At 42.4% G+C, this 19311-nt stretch overlaps 1 protein-coding gene and 2 long non-coding RNA genes across 3 annotated transcripts in view; 1 reads left to right on the top strand and 2 right to left on the bottom strand.

Moving 5' to 3' along the window:
• The window catches only part of LOC144585842 (uncharacterized), a 757174-nt gene that overhangs the window by 202115 nt on the left and 535748 nt on the right, over positions 1-19311 (top strand). The gene's annotated exons all lie outside the window — the stretch shown is intronic.
• ANO3 (anoctamin 3) overlaps positions 1-19311 on the bottom strand; it is a 339659-nt gene that overhangs the window by 122781 nt on the left and 197567 nt on the right. The window contains exons 2-3 of the mRNA XM_072985871.2: positions 5679-5885; positions 5443-5514 (exon numbers count right to left, since the gene is read on the bottom strand). Of these exons, the coding sequence (XP_072841972.2) occupies positions 5443-5514; positions 5679-5885 (279 nt within the window). The remainder of the gene's footprint in view (positions 1-5442; positions 5515-5678; positions 5886-19311) is intronic.
• Positions 7076-16088, bottom strand: LOC140702474 (uncharacterized). The gene is made up of 2 exons (XR_012081666.2): positions 7476-16088; positions 7076-7346 (listed from the first exon to the last, which is right to left on the bottom strand). It is a non-coding gene; the product is annotated as an uncharacterized LOC140702474 (long non-coding RNA).

Consider the following 19311-nt stretch of genomic DNA (forward strand, 5'->3'; position numbering starts at 1 on the left):
ACATTTGTTGGTCATTGGAATAAACCACAGTGTACCATTACTGCAATATGGCAAACTGTGGTTTGTTCTATGGCCAAATCCCTGTTGCCTAGTGTAGTAAATTGCACTAGAGTAGGCTCACTGAATCAATGGGGATTTATTGAGTCAATTCTTCCATATCTTCCACTGATTCAAATTGGTATTCTCCAGCTGTGAATTACCAGGTTAAAATAAATTGCAGTTAGTGTAGCCCCATTTGAATCAATGGAATTTTCAGAAGAGTTGAATCCCCATTGATTCAATGAGCCTACTTTGTTGATTTTGGTGACAGTTTTTGAGCATTTACTTGATTTTATGATGTGGTTAGCTTTACCTGATTTTAGGATGTTATAGTTAACTTTAATTTTACTTGTTTAATTCTTTTATGAAATTTGTAAGCTGCTCTGAGTGCTATTTTCTAGCAGAAAAGCAGGACATAAATGCAGTAAATTACTACTATTACTACTACTACTGCTGCTGCTACTATTACCACTATTACACCACCACCACCACCACCACCACCACCACCACCACTACTACTACTACTACTACTACTACTACTACTACTACTACTACTAGCAACAGCAGCAGCAGCAGCAGTAGTAGTAGACAATGACTTTGTTAAGAAACAAGAGTCTGAAACTACAGTTTGATCCAGGTTTGGTTCATTACTACTAATTACTCTAGTAAATTTCCAGTACTTGGATAGTGTCAGAAATTGTGTTTTGTTTCAGTTTTTCACCAGGAAATGTACACTTCCCCCCCAATAAATAGAAGGAACACACAGGTTTTGTACTAACACGTACTCTTTCTCTTTGAATAATTAAATAGGCTAAATAGCTTCTTTGGCCATGTACCTCCCCTTTATTTATTTATTTTTATTTATTTACAATATTTTTTAGCCCCACCATTACCAGTGGCTTCTGGGCAGTGTACAACATTAAAACTTAAAAACATTAAAAACATTTTAAAAGACAATATAAAATGTCATATATTAAAACAATTTTTAAAACATTTAAAATTAATAAGTCCTGCTGCTCATGTGGCCAGCTAGGGAATACTGTTTAATTAAAATGCTGGCTGAACAGAAAGGTCTTTGCCTGGCGCCGAAAAGCCAAGAGTGTTGGAGCCAGGCGGATCTCTATAGGGAGGACATTCCAAAGTTGGGGGGCAACAGCCGAGAAGGCCCTATTTTGACATGCCATCCCCCTCACCTCTTTCAGGGATGGCACCTTCAGAAGGGCCTCCTGGCCTGATCTTAGAGGACGGGCAGGCTCATATGGAAAAAGGCGGTCCTTTAGGTAACCAGGTCCTAAGCCGTTTAGGGCTTTATATGTCAAAGTAAGCACTTTGAATTGGGCCCGGGCAGCAACTGGCAGCCAGTGTAAATTTTTCAGAACCGGCGTGATATGAGTCTGTGCGGCGGCACCACTTACCAGCCGTGCAGCCCGGTTCAGTGCCAGCTGCAGTTGCCGGACCACGTATAGCGCATTGCTGTAGTCCAGTCTGGTTGTTACCAGTGCATGAGTGACTGCTGCCAGGCTCCGCTCATCCAGGTAAGGGCGAAGTTGATATATTCTCTGCAGCTGTAAGAAGGCACCCCTGGACACCGAGTCCACCTGGGCTTCCAAGGTCAGACCCAGGTCAAGGAGCACCCCCAAGCTGCAGACCCTGTCCTTTAGGGGGAGTGTAATCCCATCCAAGGCAGGGAAATGACCCTTTAACCTATCTGGCGGGGCACCTACCAGCAGCACTTCAGACTTGTCTGGATTGAGCCTCAGTTTATTGACCCTCATCCAGACACATTATCGAGTCCAGGCACGAGTTCAGAACGGTGACTGCCACACCTGGATTGGTAGAGAATGAGAGGTAGAGCTAGGTGTCATCAGGATATTGCTGACTCCTCAGACCAAAACTCCTAACGACCTCCCCCAGCGGTTTCATGTAGATATTGAACAGCATGGGGGACAGTATAGAGCTCTGAGGAATCCCATGATGCAACCACCATGGATCAGAGCTACTGTCCCCCAGCACCACCTTCTGGACTTGATCAGCCAGGTAGGAGCAGAACCACTGTAAAACAGTGCCTCCAATTCCCATCCCAGCAAGTCTGTCCAGAAGGACACCATGGTTGATGGTGTCGAAAGCTGCTGAGAGGTCCAGGAGAATCAACAGGGATGCATTACCCCTGTCTTTCTCCTGGCAAAGGTTGTCAAACAGGGCGACCAAGGCAGTTTCCATCCCATAACCCGGCCTGAAACCCAGTTAAAATGGATCCAGGAGAGCCTGGAGCTGCTCAGCCACCACACGTTCCAACACCTTGCCCAGAAAAGGGAGGTTTGCTATTGGCCGATAGTTGTTCACTAGACCTGGGTCTAGATTAGGTATTTTTTAGGAGTGGGCAAATCACTGCCTCCTTTAATGGGGCAGGAACCACTCCCTCTCTTAACGAGGAGTTGATGACCTCCAGAATCCAGGTGCAAACTCCCCTGGCAGATTTCTTTATTAGCCATGATGGGCAAGGGTCGAGTTGTGTAGTTGTGGCACGAACCTATCCAAGCACCCTGTCCACATCCTCAGGTCGCAACAACTGGAACTCATCCAATAAATTATGACATAAGTCCGGAGCACTGGACACAACCATAGGCTTTGCATCAACAGTGGAGTCCAAATCTTTGCAAATCTGAGCAATTTTTTCCTCAAAGTGTGTAACAAATTCGTTACAGTGAGCCACTGAGGAGTCCAGGACCTCCACTGAACCATTAGCTTGAAGAAGGTCCCAGACCACTCGAAATAGCTCTGCTGGACGACACACCGAGTAAGCGATACGACTGGAGAAATACTGGTGTTTCGCGAGCCGTATTGCCACAGAGTAGGCCTGATAATGGCCTCTAAGCTGTATTTGGTCATAGTCGCAGCGATATTTCCTCCACCTGCGCTCAAGCGGTCTCCCCAACCGTTTCATGGCCAAAAGCTCCTCTGTGTACCATGGAGCCATATAGGCTCTGCGGGCAGGGAGAGGGCGCCTAGGTGCGATTGTGGCTGATATGGTCACCTGGTACTGTTTGGCTGGGAATAGAGCTAGAAAGGGGGATAGGTGTAAGGTATCTAACCTCCTTTCTCCTACGTGGGCATGCCCTACTCCCACCGCCATATCTTCCCCTGCTGTATATAGTCTCTATCGGTTGCCCCAGAGACCCTTCAAACCCCCATTTCCCAGCTTGGTCCCCAGCCAGTTTCCTCAGGGGATCTGGCAGCTGGCAGGAGCCCAGCCATAGTCCCACCATCTCTCACTCAGTGAACTGTAGAAGGCAGATGTTGCTTGGCTCCCCCGAGCGCAGGAATGCTGGTCTGGTGGGGCCCTAGAAGCAGCTCCGACTTAAAAGCCTTCTTTCCCCCTTGAGCCAGGTGGCTGATGTTGGGAAGGGGGAGGCAGCCAGAGGCAACGGGGCCTAGTCCTGCAGAGCAGAGGGAGACCTAGCCAGCTCCCTTGGCAAAAGGCTGGCAGTCGGCCAACCACAAGCCCACCGTCTCTCACTCAGTGAGCCAGGTGGCTGATGTTGGGAAGGGGGAGGCAGCCAGACCCAAGACCCTCTCCTCTTGGGACTGCAGCCTGCAGGGTGCCAATATATCTGAAAACTGGCCCTCAACCATGCTGAGACTGCCCATCTCTGCCCTATACATACTTACTGGTTGAGAGTTTCTGTTGGAAATACTCAATAGACATGACTAATGCATTTCACTGATCCTGCTGAGCCCCAGATTTTTCTGATCAAGTATAAACAGTGCTATGTTTCACCCTGGTCCTTCAATACATGGGTTGTAAACACAGATTTTTGGGGTTTAAATTGAAATTTATTTTACCACAGGATTCTCCAGGGATTAGTACAGGGATCTTTCACTCAAACAAATTAAAACAATGAGGCAAGAGATGCTTACATCTGAAGCATATCCCTATTCTAAATAGAGCAATGCTTTTTATAAGGAGCATGGAGATCTCTGGGATTTTTCCCATTTATATTAAAGGCTTTAGTGTCTGTTGCCTTCTTGCCTTCTTTTTGCACATAACTATATCACTTTTCCTTTTATTTGTCCTTCCTTCCAACTACATGATTAAACATTTATCTCACTCATTTAATTCAGATCCATCTTTAATATTTTCCTGGGGCAGTTCATAATAGATCACTGGAGAAATGAAACTCATTACTCACGTCTGTTACATAAGCTTCACTAGTGCTGGAGCATGGACTTCAGTTGCGTCATTTTTATTCATTCATTCAACAGGCTACTTCTAGGATGTTCTTACAGAAGAACAATTCCCAACTAATAGATTCTGTAATAGCACAACACTTTTGGGGATCAGAGGATAATGCTTTGATTCTCAATATTAAGTGTGCTGTTGAAATTTTAAGTTTAGATAGGACTGTTGCTAAAACCAAATGCATGAACCAGAAACCTAAAAGACATCCCCAGGTAGATATCTGTCTTCTCACAAATAAACAGATTGAATTATTAGTTACTATGGCATGATGTGTTCCCATCACTTGCTGGGAGCAGCCAACAGAGTGAAATTATGAGAACACATAAAAGATACTAGATTTTTTTAAAAGTGAAGGAAAGAAGGGGTCCTTTGCACAGGGGTCCTATGCAGCAGAGATGTTGTGGTTAGTGCACAGGAAACACTGATATTTCCAAAGCAAGGCCTGGCTAGTACATATTCTTGTTAGGATTTTGATCGATTCAGTCTCCATAACAGTCTCCTATTTATAGAGCTTGGATCCAAACTTCCTTTGTGCTGCTGAAAGGGGCAGGTGATTTTTGCTCATTCACTCTTCCCTCTGTGCATTCATCCTTTGAAAAACTTTAGATGGTTGGGGATCTGTCTTGAATACTGGAAGGAAGGATGGCATGGGACTGGAGGGGGAATCAATAAGAATTTGTTCCTTCTTTCACCAGTGATATCCTCTACTGAATCAAAAGGCATCTATGTGTTGAAGAGACTCTACCCTTTATGGAAAGCTAGGATAAGATCTGATCAAACGATCAAGGATTCTTTTCTTCAGATTCTATTACACACTTTCCGTAGTTTTAAATTTTATTGTACTGTACTCTAAAAATACCTTCCCTGATGCACTGTTTCATATAAACAGCATACATTAGCTCATAAAGTATGCTACATGTGTTTAATACCCCAACTTTGTAACTACTACCTTGTTGTATTACCATACACATATGCATGCATACATATATATTTATTTTGCTTAATGGATAAAAGTGTTTCAGACACATGGAACTCTGGCATGGCTTCAAATTGTCCTTGACAGCAGACAGTGATTTCGTGTTTCATCTCTAGGTTGATCAAATGGAAGGAGGGAAGGGTTAATTTAACAAATAATATGAAATATAAATAATGTATAAACTCACCTAAAAATGGGTCACTGTATTCTGTATTAGACAGCTTGAGTAAGTTGTTTTCCAGAGTTTCCATCACTTTAGCTGAAAGGAAAGGCAACAGATTTCCCATCAAATTCTTCATTTGGATCACACAATTGGCTTGTCCTTTTTTTTGTTTTGTTTTGCTTTGTGGTTTTTTTGGTCACATTTTCAGAAGTCTTACAGATCTGAAGGAATGCCTTTGACCTTGCCTGGCAGATACCTACCCCGTTCTGAGACAACATTGACTGTGGTGGTGGACGCCCCTGCACTCACTGGCTGAGGTTGTGGCTGCACTCGGTTTGGCTGAAGGAAGGAGGAATGCTTGCTGAGGCTGTGTGGATGGGTCTGGCTCTGTGCAAGACATGGCAAGGATCTTCTGGAAGGTTTCAAGGGGGGCTCTTTCACAGTCTCACTCTTGCTTGTGTTCATACCTGTAATTAAAATATATAAGTAGACAAAGAGAGGCAAAGCAGTCAGTAAAACACTAGCAATTTTATTGTAAGGGTTGAATTATGAAACACACACAGGCACACTAATTCCAGTCTATATTTTGGGAATTGCACCTTCTGAACACCTGAGTGTTTATCAATGGCTCCTTCTCAAACTGGGAAAAGGTAACAAGTGGGGTACCCCAAGGGTTAGTTCTGGGACTTGCACTCTTCAGCCTTTTTTATTAATGACTTGGATAAGTGAGTGCGGGGAATACTTATCAGATTTGCAGATGAAACAAAATGGGTTGGAATAGCTAATACCTTGGAAGACAGGAACAAAATTCAAAAAGATCTCAATAGCCTTGAGAACTGGGCTGAAAACAACAGAGTGAATTTTTACAGGGATAAGTGGAAAGTTCTACACCACAGGTGTCAAAAACAAGGCCCGCGGGCCAAATCCGGCCCGCCAGACCTCGTCTGATGGCCCACGGAGCCGCCGCCAGCCTTGCAGCCTCCCCCCCTTTTTTTTCCAATGAATTTACTCCGTGCCTGCACGGAGTACATTCATTGAAAAAATGGCTCAAGTTAACAAGGCTACGTCCTCCTTCCGACTGGCTGTGGCGCTGTCACTCCTTTCCTCTCCCTCCGCCCCCTGCTCCCCCTCCCTCCCTCCCGTGCCTGTTCCTCGCTCGCTCTCGGCCTGAGGCGAGAGCCGTTCCCAAGGCCGCGCGAGGAGGGGGCTCCGCGCCGCCTCTGTCGCCCCCGAGGGGAAGGGAAGGGAAGGGGAGCGGTGGGAGTTCCTGGCCGGGCTCTGAGGCGGAGGGAGGAGATGCTGGGGGGACGCGGGAGGCAGCGGCCAGCGCGGCCCTGAGGAGAGGGAGAGAAGAGGGAACGCGGAGCGATGCGCCGGCCCTGCAGCACAACGGCCAGGTCGAACGGCCGCCTCCGACGTTACCCAACCAGGGCTTAGGTAGGTAAGGGAGGCCGCCCGGGACCCAGCTGCGGAGAGAAGGGAGGGAGGGCAGGAGGGCTGGCTGGTTGCTCGCTTCCCTTCCCTTCCCTTCCCGGCCATTCCGTTCTCTCTCTTGCTCGAAAAAGGCCTGATTTCTCTGAGGGGCCAGCGGGCGACATTCCTTGGCAGCAGCTTTTCCGCCCCCGCAGGTAGGTTGAAGGGAAGTGGGGTGGGAATGTCTCTCTCTCTCTCTCTCTCTCACACACACACACACACACACACACACACACACAGAGACCCCGGCACTTTCCCTTCCTTCACACACACATACGTGTTCTCTTCCTTCCTGTAACTCTCTCTGTCTCTCTCTCTCTCTCTCTCTCTCTCACACACAGAGACCCCGGCACTTTCTCTTCCTTCACACACACACACACACACACACACACACACACACACACACACACACACACACACACACACACACACACACACACACATTCTCTTCCTTCCTGTATCTCTCTCACACACAGAAACACACACACACACACAGAGACCCCGACACTTTCTCTTCCTTCACACACACACACACACACACTTTCTCTTCCTTCACACACACACACACACACACACACACACACACACACACACACACACACACACACACACTTTCTCTTCCTTCCTTTTCCCACCAAGCCGGATGGGGTCCTTGCAAGGCCATCAGTACAGATACAACCGGCCCTTTGATGGGGACCAAACTGCTGATGCGGCCCCCGATGAATTTGAGTTTGACACCCACACCTACAGGGGACAAAAGACCAAATGCATAGTTATATGATGGGAGATACTTGGCTCAGTAATATTGCAAGTTAAAAGGATCTTGGAATTATTGTAGATCAAAAGATGAATATGAGCCAGCAGTGTGATGTGGCTGCAAAAAAAGGGCAAATGCTATTTTAGGCTGCATTAACAGAAGTATACTTTCCAAATCCAGTGAGGCACTAGTTCCACTCTATTCAGCACTGGTTAGACCTCACCTAGAATACTGTGTCCAGTTTTGGACATCATACTTTAAAAAGGATGCCAACAAACTGGAGCAAATTCAGAGGCAGACAAGGATGATCAGGGAACCAAGCCTTATGAGGAAAGTCTGAAGAGTTGGGCATGTTTAGCCTTGAGAAAAGAAGACTGAGGGGAGATATTATAGCACTTTTCAAATACTTGAAAGACAGTCATACAGAGAACGGGAAAGATCTATTCTCGATCATCCTATAGTGCAGGACACATAATAATGGGCTCAAGCTATAGGAAGACAGATTTCGGCTGAATATCAGGAAAAACTTCTTAACTGTTAGAGCAGTATTACAATGGAACCAATCACTCTGGGAGGGGATGAGCACTCCAACACTGGGGGCATTCAGTAGGAAATTGGACAGCCATTTGACTTGGATTCCTGCACTGAGTGCAGGTTGGACTTGATGGTCTTCTAAGCCCCTTTCAACTCAATTATTCTATGATTCTGTGATTCAAAGATTCATGGCCATAATGTTAGCATTAGCTCAGTTCAGGTTTTCAGAATGTGTGAGGAGAGCAGAGAGAGCTAGTCTACTTTCTGCTCCATTCCTCATGTGTGAAGACTGATAATCAGAAGATCATAGTCTTCTCTACTGTGGAATTTCTCCATGAAATAATTTTTCCAATTGTGGTGTGGGGGTAAAAAGACACTGTACTAAACATACTAAAAGTATGTTTAGTAGTGTCCTTTTTCAGGCTGTCACTCTTTACAAATGGCAAAGCATGGGAGGAGATGGTCTAGACCAGTGGTTCTTAACCTTCGTTACTTGGATGTTTTTGAACTGCAACTCCCAGAAACCCCAGCCAGCACAGTTGGTGGTGAAGGCTTCTGGGAGTTGCAGTCCAAAACTCCTGAGTAACCCAAGGTTAAGAACCAGTGGTCTAGACCTCCCCCAATTCCTGTGATCAGACCTTATGGCAAGAAGTGGGAGTGAAACTCCTGTCACACCTAAATAGGCAGATTTCTTTCTGTTTGTGCAAGAGTATCCTTGCATTGAAGCCAAAGTACTTTTGAACCACTTGCATGAGAAGTAGTGCCACTTGCTTGAGTGCTTGTATTTTAATGGTGTTGAAGATGTGCTCATTACAACAAGATACGATGCCACAGACAGAATTAGGCAGAACTTATGTGATACTTGAAAACGCAGCCAAAGAGGCTGATATTTCCCAGTAGTTCCAAATTTCACTCTCTAAAACGTACTGTCTGCTATAATTTTCTTTTATTTTCTATAATAGCAAAATAGAGGAGTGCCAGATGATTTGTGGTCACCGTTGGACTGACTCTACAATAGCAGCTGTTTTTTTAAAAATAAAGAAAATCTGTAAAATAAATCTAAACACATAGTCAGATGGCTTTGTGCCACCCCAGTTAACAGTAATTTATTTTCCAAAGCACTAAATCACATTTCAGCAAAGGTTGCCAGCATACATAGCAATATAGTTTGAGAAATCTTGCTGAGGAATTTATTTTAGTTTACCAATGGGCTGCTCACAGAATGAAAGGTGGGGCCCATCTCCCCACCATTTCAGGATGAGACACTTCCCCCCCCCCCTTACTCCATGGGCTGTCATTGAAATAGCTCCTACACAGTATCATGATGCAGGCTTAATATGAGACACAGTGGAGGTTGAACTGAGTTAAAACAAAGTTAAAGAAAATTTATTTTAACAATATAGACAGCACTTCATAAGTAACTCATGAATGAAAGAGGGGGCCAGCCCCCTATAAATTCTAAAAGGAGGCACAAACACGATTTGTCAACAAGTCTTGGAAAATATATGATAAAGTTAAGCACTGTTGCTGGTTTCTCTAGTTTACATTTCAGTTAGTATGTTGTTCCTTTTACGTTCCCTTTGACTCATAGGCATCCAAGTGTTACCTCTGCTTTAAAAACAGTATGTGTGGTACCTGTAGGTCTGCTCTGGGTGTGCTCTATCAACTGCTAGTGAAGCCTGAACTTGCAGTCTTTCCTACAGTAGGGGTTCCCTGCATCTAAGAATATTCTAAAGCTTAGTTCTGAGTTCATTTGAAGTCTTCGTTCTCAGACTACCAACAACAGACATCACTTGCTTCTTCCTCAGGAGTCTTCCTCCTTTAACTGTAGACTTTCTCCAACTTGCCTGCATTGACAGAAGGACCAAGATAGTTCTTTGTTTCTATTGGCAGTGATGCTTATGTAGAAGAATAATGATGATAATCTTTAGGGCTTCTACACAGCCAATCTAAGATTGGTTCAAACTGCCAATCATTCTTGACACACCGCTCGATCGTACCCCTATTCAGTTGTTCGGAAAGCATGTGACAGCAGTGTGCTAGCCCCACCCCTTCTAATATTGAATATAGAAACACTACAGTCCAATGGGGTAGGCGGCTGTACCTAACCACTTAAGCCAAACTCCATTCATGAAAGCCAAATGTAAATGCACGGTTGGCTAGATAGCTCAATGAATTGAGTTCCTAACTGCAGAGTCATATAAACCAACTTTCCCTGAACTGTGATTTTGGCAGTTGCAGAGAGATTGCCTAGACAGAGTACACATACCATCCTCGAACAGTTTCATTCCCACATTCCATGTGATAATGTGAGTGTGAAGCTATAAAAATGCTCCATCCAGATCCTCTCCCATCCTAAAATACATTAAACATGAATCTTCTGGTTTATTTATTTAAAACATTTTTACTCCACCTTTCTCCTTAAAAAGACCCAAGGTGGCTAAGATGAGTGTTTCTATACACTGCAGTCAATAAGGCTTGTAGATGTTCAGCACAGAAAGAGCTGAAGTAAAGGAGGTTCCAGCAAAAAAGAAACAATTTGTTTCAATATGGATTGGGTAGTTTAATTTAATTTATATAGGAAAACCAGGTATTTCCTAACCCTTACATAAATAGTGTTACATGACACTGTTATTTAAGTTCTTAACAAATAGAAACACACAACCTGTCTAAATTTTTCCTGTATTTCTCCAACTGCACATTTATCCATTTCCAACTTGACATTTTTCCATCTGTATGTTTTGACTGAAATCCTTTTGCACAGCACCATGTGCACAATATATAGGCTGTCATCCTCAATAGCAAATTGCCTTTGATTAAAGTCAATTTCAGATTGCGCACAATGCCCTCCAAAATTCCAAAGAAATTGGGAACATCTTCATTATACACATGGAGTGTGCGATAGGATTTCAGCCTTTTGTATCCAACTGTACATTAAAAAATATCCCTGTCCCTCAATGCTTGTGAATTCTAGCACTAGAGTGGTCGTAATGACCAGATAGGCGGGGTATTAAATAAATAAATAAATAAATAAATTCAGCTACATGATCAAATACTGTGGGATTTGCTGTGGGTGTAAAACAGATGAATTGACATTTTTCCTGATCACATGATGCAAAGTCCAGTTCAAATCAGTCCAGCTCTTTTAGCTCCTGACACAGATATTTTTTTACTCTGCCACTGTGGGTCTTCTACTTTTTTCAAGCTACAATGTATAGACATGGGGCTGTAGCCTGCAGTGTTGAAGTATGGTGACTCACAGAGAAGAACAGCTACAAGTTCCCCAGAGCCCATTTCTTTCTCATTAACTGGCACTTACAGTCTCAATAACTCACTCTGAAACATGTGTAGGAGAAATAACAAAAGGTTTCTTTACCTACAATTTAACAGATCAAAGAGCAATCTGACAAACATGACTGCTTTCAGTAACAGACTTCAACAGACTCAAGAGAGGGTAAAAGTTTTCAGCAGAAAGATGGAGATCTTTTTGAAATCAGAGGCAGAGAAAAAAATGATTGCTTAGTGCTTGAGACAATGACAATCTCCCCAGCCCAGAAAGGTCCCTTTCAGCCAAACCTGTTAAAGGCAGCATGCAAGGTTGCAAAACACCAACACAGAGCAAGGAGTTGGACACTATGGCATTGCAAGCCCCTTCCAACTTCACTATTCTATGACTCCATGAATGATTGCCAGAGCCAGTGTTGTCAACTGGCCCAGCACAAGCAGCTTCCATCTTCAGAAATGAGAGGAACAATCCATCTCCCTCTTGTAGTCCCCCACCAATGTAACCTCTAATTTTCAAACCCTCTGGGTGGGGCTCCACCTCTCTGTCACGTGATTTTTCCCCTGCATGAGCAAGAGAATCCATCCCCCATATGTGGGGTTCCATTACAACTGGAACCAAAGGGGCTGCACTGAGGAGCAGGAGGAAAGCTACGTAGAAGGAGGTAGAGTCGCATGCAGCCACATGCCTTAGAGGGATCCTTGCCCCCCACCAATGTCCTAAATCCCCCTCCCCCCCCAATAAAAACCATGCTGTGGAAGGCTATGCCTGAGAGGGCTTCAGCACAGGGAGACAATTTCAGTTACATACCAATGTTTCTATAATAAAACTTTAAATAGATGTGGTGACAAACTTTTTATTTCTGTGTCTTCATATTAGACTGTCAATGGTAAAAGAAAAAGAGTCATTTAAAGGGAAAAGGAAACATTTAATTGCTTTGGGATTTTTTACTGCACAAGGCACATTTTAATTAAAAATTAAAAGTAACCAACGTACAGATATGCTGGTTGTGAGGTCTATAAGGTAGTTACTACTTCCAAATAAGATCATTGTGTATTTTAAGTAGGAGGAAAAAATGCCTTTATGCATTTCTATTTTTTTTATTGATTAAACTTACATTTTGCTCATGCTGAAAAGTCTAAGAAAACAGGCTATAGATTAAAAAAATATGGAAAAAGAGACTGAATGTGGTGTGGAGATGGCTTCTTTCTATGTAAGAAGTTAATAATAGTTCTGTGGTTTTTTTTTCATCTGAAGGATGGAAAGATATTGTTAGTTTTTGAAACCATGAATATGGGAGGAGAAATACAAAATGGCTTAACTGTCCATCTCTAATGAGGAGAGGCATTAACTGCTATTTTTTAAAAGCACACAATATGCAAATGTATGAAATACACCCTTGTAATGCTTCTTCATGTAAGAAATCAAAGCAGCATCCGGAAACAAATCAGAATGAAGGAAAAGCAAAGAGATTACCTTAACCCTCTGTCCTCCAAACTCTGCCTGCCTACAGACCCACTATTGTGGAAGAAGCAAGATGGCAGAAAGATGGGGGAGATATCCCCCTCCCCCAATTCTGGTACAGAGGATTTCTTCCATGGCTCAGGCTTGAAACAGCCAATACAGTTAACACGTTGTGAGAACCAGCCCTCCCTTAGTGAAACAAATCTGATTGTCAAAACATGTGCTTTCCTTGAACTCTTAAATTCCAGTGATCTTTGTTTTGTGATTGGTTGTTGAAAGGCAAATGCAAGTCTCATTTGCTCAGTCATTTATCTCTGTGGGAAGTATGTTATCAAAGAAACAGCATAGTAAATTAAAAGCAGAATAAATAACTTGGGACTATAGCTCAGTAGCTTAGGTATCTGGCTGCAGAGTCAGAGGTTGGGCATTCGATAGCTGCTGCTGTCCCTCCTACAAGTAGACCTAGCTGCACAGTCCCAGGATGCCCACAGAAGAAGGGAATGGTAAACCACCTAGAAAGGGTCTCCATAAGTCAGAATTGATTTGAAGGCACATTATTATGATTATTATAATAAAATGATTGAGAAAAGCATTATGAACCACTAGGATTTTTTTTCCTGAGCTAGGAAATCAAACACTTATAAATCCCCTAATACATTGTAAAGCTGATTGCTTGTCAATGGTGACTAATCTTCTATTGATATATGTTGAGTCAATGGAGGGTCAATGGACAGTAACCTTAATGGACAGTAAGCATTTTCATAGACAGTTACGGACAGACTTTTCTCTCCAGTGGTAGATACTAAGAACAGCATAGACATAGCTGAGTGAAGTCAGAGGAAGACTGCAGTTTCAGGCTGCAATTACATAGCAGGGAAAAATACATTTTGATTGTCTGTGATTCACAGTTTTTCAGATTTGGTCCTTGATGGATTTATAGACAATCCTACAAGCCATCAAGAAATCTACAAGGAATTTTCTAGCATCCTAGCAGCTGCAAAGGAGAATTTTAGGAACAGATTTTTACAGTTCTGTAAGATGGAGACAATCCTGTGTTTTCTTACTTCTCCAGATAAAGCCAGATTTGAAGAACTTGATCATTCCTGCTTACACTGGTTAGGTTTTTGAAATCTGGAAATGGAGCTATTGAAAACTCTTATCTGGAAAAATAAATTCGATGACCTGCATGCAACACTGGAGTGCGAAGGGATGACAAAGGACAGCACAGTTGGTAGTTCTGAAAATGAAATCCTTAAAGTGTGGAATTCTCTGCAAAATAATTTTAAGTCAATGAAAGCACTTGGGATTGCTCTTCTTACTTTGTTTGGGTCATTTTATGCTTGTGAACAGCTGTTTTCAGCTTTGAATTATATCAAATCTGATACCAGAAACAGACTGACAGATGACCTGAGTATGCATGTGTTGCTCTCAAACTAACGGCGTATGATCCAACGTTTGACAAATTATCAGCATTCATACAACATCAAAGATCACATTAATTGTGAAAAGCATGCCAAATTCAAACTTTTACCTAATGTAGTGTTTGCAATCCAAGACACTAGTTTAGGAGGTGTTTAAAGTTTGTTAAGCAAGTTTACTTTCCTTCCTTATCTTGCTCATACTAATACAGGTTGACTTTTACTTTTACTAATCCAACACCTGTAGAAGCAGGGAAAGGACCTGGAGTAAGGCTTGCCCCATGCAATTTCAGTCTGATATATAGTCATATTACAAGCTGAGTATCTCTTATTCAAAAATACATGCACAGAATTTTATTAAAAGTTTGTATAAATTACCTGGCTTCAGGCCATGTGTACAATGTATTACACGGGTGAAAAGCCAGTTCATTCAATTCCTTGTAAGAACAGAATCACACATTCATCAATTGAATTATATGACCTTACACACAGAGACTCACACTTCCCTGAACACAGTGATCTTTTATTTGAAAAACTAAGCAGGGTTGGGCCTGACTTGGGGAGATCATTAGGGTATATCAGGGGTCTCCAGGGATGTCCCATCATGGCTATGGAAAATTACTAAAGAAGTCAGATTTGAGACTACAAAACTAGCATGATTGCCACAACCCCCTGATCATGTTTATTGCCTTCTATGCTTGAAGGCTGATTGCTGGCAGAAGAGAGCCTGCTGCATCCATGTAGACGTTCTTCAATATTTCTCAGCATTTGAGAGAGGTTCTACAGACTGGGGAGTCTTTCTTTTACAGTCACCCTCCACCCTCCATGAGCAACAATAATGTTGAGAAAGGGGACAGAGGTTCTGAGATAATTTCCCCTCCATCTCCTTACATGTTGAACTTACAGTATACTTGAGAAGAGTTGAATGGAGTTAGATCCTCTAACCATTTTAGTAAGTATTCATAGAGTAAGAGCATCTATTCAAGGTAATGTGTCAAACATGCAGAGAGGAACAGGCAAGAATGAGTCCTCACAGCATGCTGCTCCATTCCAAATGTGAGCACAAGACCCCAACCACAGCTGTGTTGCACTCTGGCTTAACTCGTATCTGTCTTTTTCCTACATGACAATTTCATCCCCTACATCAAATTCCCTGGAGATGAAATCTTACTTTACTTGGAAATCCTAGCCTTTCTTTTCGTGTATGTCTCAAAAATACATACATGAATCTAAAATGGATCAGATACCAAGACAGGATAGGTAGGGAGCTTTAATTAATAGACCAGTGCCTTCAATTTACATGACAAACGTATGCCTTTTTGACAAGGTAAATTGGAAGCAGAGAGGGTGGGCACTGATCAAGACTGCAGTCACAAGATGAGTCATGCAATGTAGGTCTCTATGCATACAAAGCTCCACACAGATCACTTATGTCACATATTAACACAGCAACGGGGCATACAACTTCTCCAATAAATGGGGAAGGCATGCCTTAGGGCCAAAATAGTAAGTGAGAGGAATTTGTGCTCCTTATGTTTGTTTATATTTGTACTATGGGATGTCTTTAGAGACACATGCATCAGCAATTGGACTTTCAACTTAAGCTCAAGCATACTTTCCTGTGACAGTGCAAAGCACGCTAAATGTAAAATACACATGTGAGGAAAAATGCACATTTCAAGGATTACCTTTGCAGAGAGGTGACATAGTCTCACACTGACCTGGGACAGTTAGTTTGATTGAAGATACTCACAGGGTTTTTGTTCTCTAATGTATTAATGCACTGCTGTTATGGCTTTATTTTTTGCATCAAAGATTAATTTTATCCAAATGAATGACTTTGCAGATTTAAATCAACAGGGCTTTAGGCTTGTAGAACTGGAGTATCTTCATTTTAAAAGTGAGCACATTTGAGCACATTTGTGTCCTAAGCACACTCCTGTACTGCAGCGAGTCCTGGACCCTTTGTGCACGGCAGGAGAGGAAGCTGAACACGTTCCATATGCGTTGCCTCCGACGGATTTTTGGCATCACCTGGCAGGACAAAGTCCCAAACAGAGTAGTCCTAGAACGAGCTGGAATTTTCAGCATGAATACATTACTGAAACAGCGACGTCTACGTTGGCTTGGGCACGTCGTGAGAATGGCTGATGGTCGGATTCCAAAGGACCTCCTGTATGGAGAATTAGTGCAGGGAAATCGCCCCAGAGGGAGACCACAGCTGCGATACAAGGACATCTGCAAGCGAGATCTGAAGGCCTTAGGAATAGACCTCAACAGATGGGAAACCCTGACATCTGAGCGTTCAGCCTGGAGGCAGGCACTGCATCGTGGCCTCTCCCAATTTGAAGCGACCCTTGCCCAGCAGGCCGAGGCAAAGAGGAAATCACAAAAGCAGCAAAACCAGGGAGCTGGACAGGGGACAGATTGGATTTGTCTTCAGTGTGGAAGGGATTGTCACTCTCGAATTGGCCTCCTCAGCCACACTAGACGCTGTTCCAAGTCCTCCATACAGAGCACGCTACCATAGTCTTTCGAGATTGAAGGATGCCTAACTAACATTTGAGCAGAGTAAATGCAACCAAAGTGACGTCTTGTAATGTTTATCATTTAAAAAGCAAGTTAATTTGTCTGCTAATCAATGGCTGCGATGCCTACTCAATACAATTAATGACCATAAGGACTTTTCACAGTGGGAGAATTTCTCTGTGGAATGGTTTGAAAATAGTTTTAACTGTACTGTGGTCACACCATATGTATGCTCTGCGGGAGAAGGTTTAATAGTTTCTAAATATCATTTCCAGAAATTCTCTCAGTCTGATTTTAAAACGAATATAAAATGTATGCTAGACAAGGATAAGTGTATGTAGTATACACTGCACAGATCATCTAATAGAATTTAACACTGTGTTAGTTGATACATAATTATATTTACTGTAGTCCATGGTGCAGTGGTTAAGCTGCAGTACTGCAGTCAGGACTCTGCTCATGACGTGAGTTTGATCCCGATGGGTTCAGGTACCCAGTTCATGGTTGACTCAGCCTTCCATCTGATAACATGAGCACCCAGCTCACTGGACCGGGGGGGGGGAGACAATGTATTGTCTAGATAATCATATTGTAAAACGCTCTGAGAGTCCTCTAGCAATATGGGGTGTAATATAAGTTGAAACAATAAACAAACAAACAGGTATTCTCTTACTCAGATACACTGCTGGTAGTGCTGACTGTCTTTTGTTTGTTTGTTTGTTTGTTTGTTTTGACAGGGTGCCTCAAAGTGCTGAGAATAACCGTGCTAGCTGGAGCTTTCTGTCCAGAAAGATAACTGCTCACCACAAGTGTTAGCCTATACAGTGGTGCCTCGCATAACGTTTGCTTCGTTTAACGTTTTTTTCGCTTAACGTTTATTTTTTCAGAGTCAGATTGTGCTTCGTATAACGTTTTTCCCTATGGGCGATTTTCACATAGTGATTTTGGGACCATGCTTCGCTTAACGTTTTTTGTTTTAGGTCCCCTGCTTCACTTAACGATGTTCATTTTTTCAATTACAAAAGTGTCTTAACATGTTGAAAAACGGTTTTAAATGCTTGGAATCATTAGTGCACCTTCTAAAATGTGTGCATACTTAATTTGGCATTGATCTGACTTTTCGTTAATTTTTTGTGAATTTTTTTCTCCCCCATAGGAAACAATGGAGCTGTCAGATTTTGACAGCTGTCAAAAGTTGGGGGGAAAAAATTCACCATAAATTAACGAAAAGTCAGATCAAAGCCAAATTAACTTTTGCATCCGTTTTAGAGGGTGCAGAAGCTAATCCAAGCATTTAAAACCATTTTTGACCCTTTTATGACACACTTAAATTTGCAAAAACTGACTTCGCAAAGCCATTGAAATGTATTGAGTCGGCTTCAATACATTCCAATGGAGGAAACATTGTATCGTTTAACAATGTTTCCTATGGGTTTTTTTGCTTAAGGATGCCAATCCGTGCCTATTGGAACGGATTAACCGGTTTCCAATGCATTCCTATGGGAAATGGTGTTTCGCATAAAGTTTTTTTCGCATAAGGTTTTTTTTTTGGAACCAATTAAAAACGTTATGCGAGGCACCACTGTATATTTAAAGGGTTCTATGATAAAAGGTTAAGAACTGCTAATTTATATTACAGTGGTGCCTCGCATAACGTTTGCTTCGTTTAACGTTTTTTTCACTTAACGTTTATTTTTTCAGAGTCAGATTGTGCTTCGTATAACGTTTTTCCCTATGGGCGATTTTCACATAGCGATTTTGGGACCATGCTTCGCTTAACGTTTTTGGTTTTAGGTCCCCTGCTTCACTTAAAGATGTTCATTTTTTCAATTATAAAAGTGTCTTAACATGTTGAAAAACGGTTTTAAATGCTTGGAATCATTAGTGCACCTTCTAAAATGTGTGCATACTTAATTTGGCGTTGATCTGACTTTTCGTTAATTTTTTGTGAATTTTTTTCTCCCCCATAGGAAACAATGGAGCTGTCAGATTTTGACAGCTGTCAAAAGTTGGGGGAAAAAAATTCACCATAAATTAACGAAAAGTCAGATCAAAGCCAAATTAACTTTTGCATCCATTTTAGAGGGTGCAGAAGCTAATCCAAACATTTAAAACCATTTTTGACCCTTTTATGACACACTTAAATTTGCAAAAATTGACTTCGCAAAGCCATTGAAATGTATTGAGTCGGCTTCAATACATTCCAATGGAGGAAACATTGTATCGTTTAACAATGTTTCCTATGTTTTTTTTCGCTTAAGGACGGCAATCCGTGCCTATTGGAACGGATTAACCAGTTTCCAATGCATTCCTATGGGAAATGGTGTTTCGCATAAAGTTTTTTTCGCATAAGGTTTTTTTTTTTGGAACCAATTAAAAACGTTATGCGAGGCACCACTGTATATTTCTACTCCCAAGTCCCTTTAGGTAAATGG

This window comes from Pogona vitticeps, chromosome 1, assembly GCF_051106095.1.
Source record: "Pogona vitticeps strain Pit_001003342236 chromosome 1, PviZW2.1, whole genome shotgun sequence".
Classification (NCBI taxonomy): Eukaryota; Metazoa; Chordata; class Lepidosauria; order Squamata; family Agamidae; genus Pogona; species Pogona vitticeps.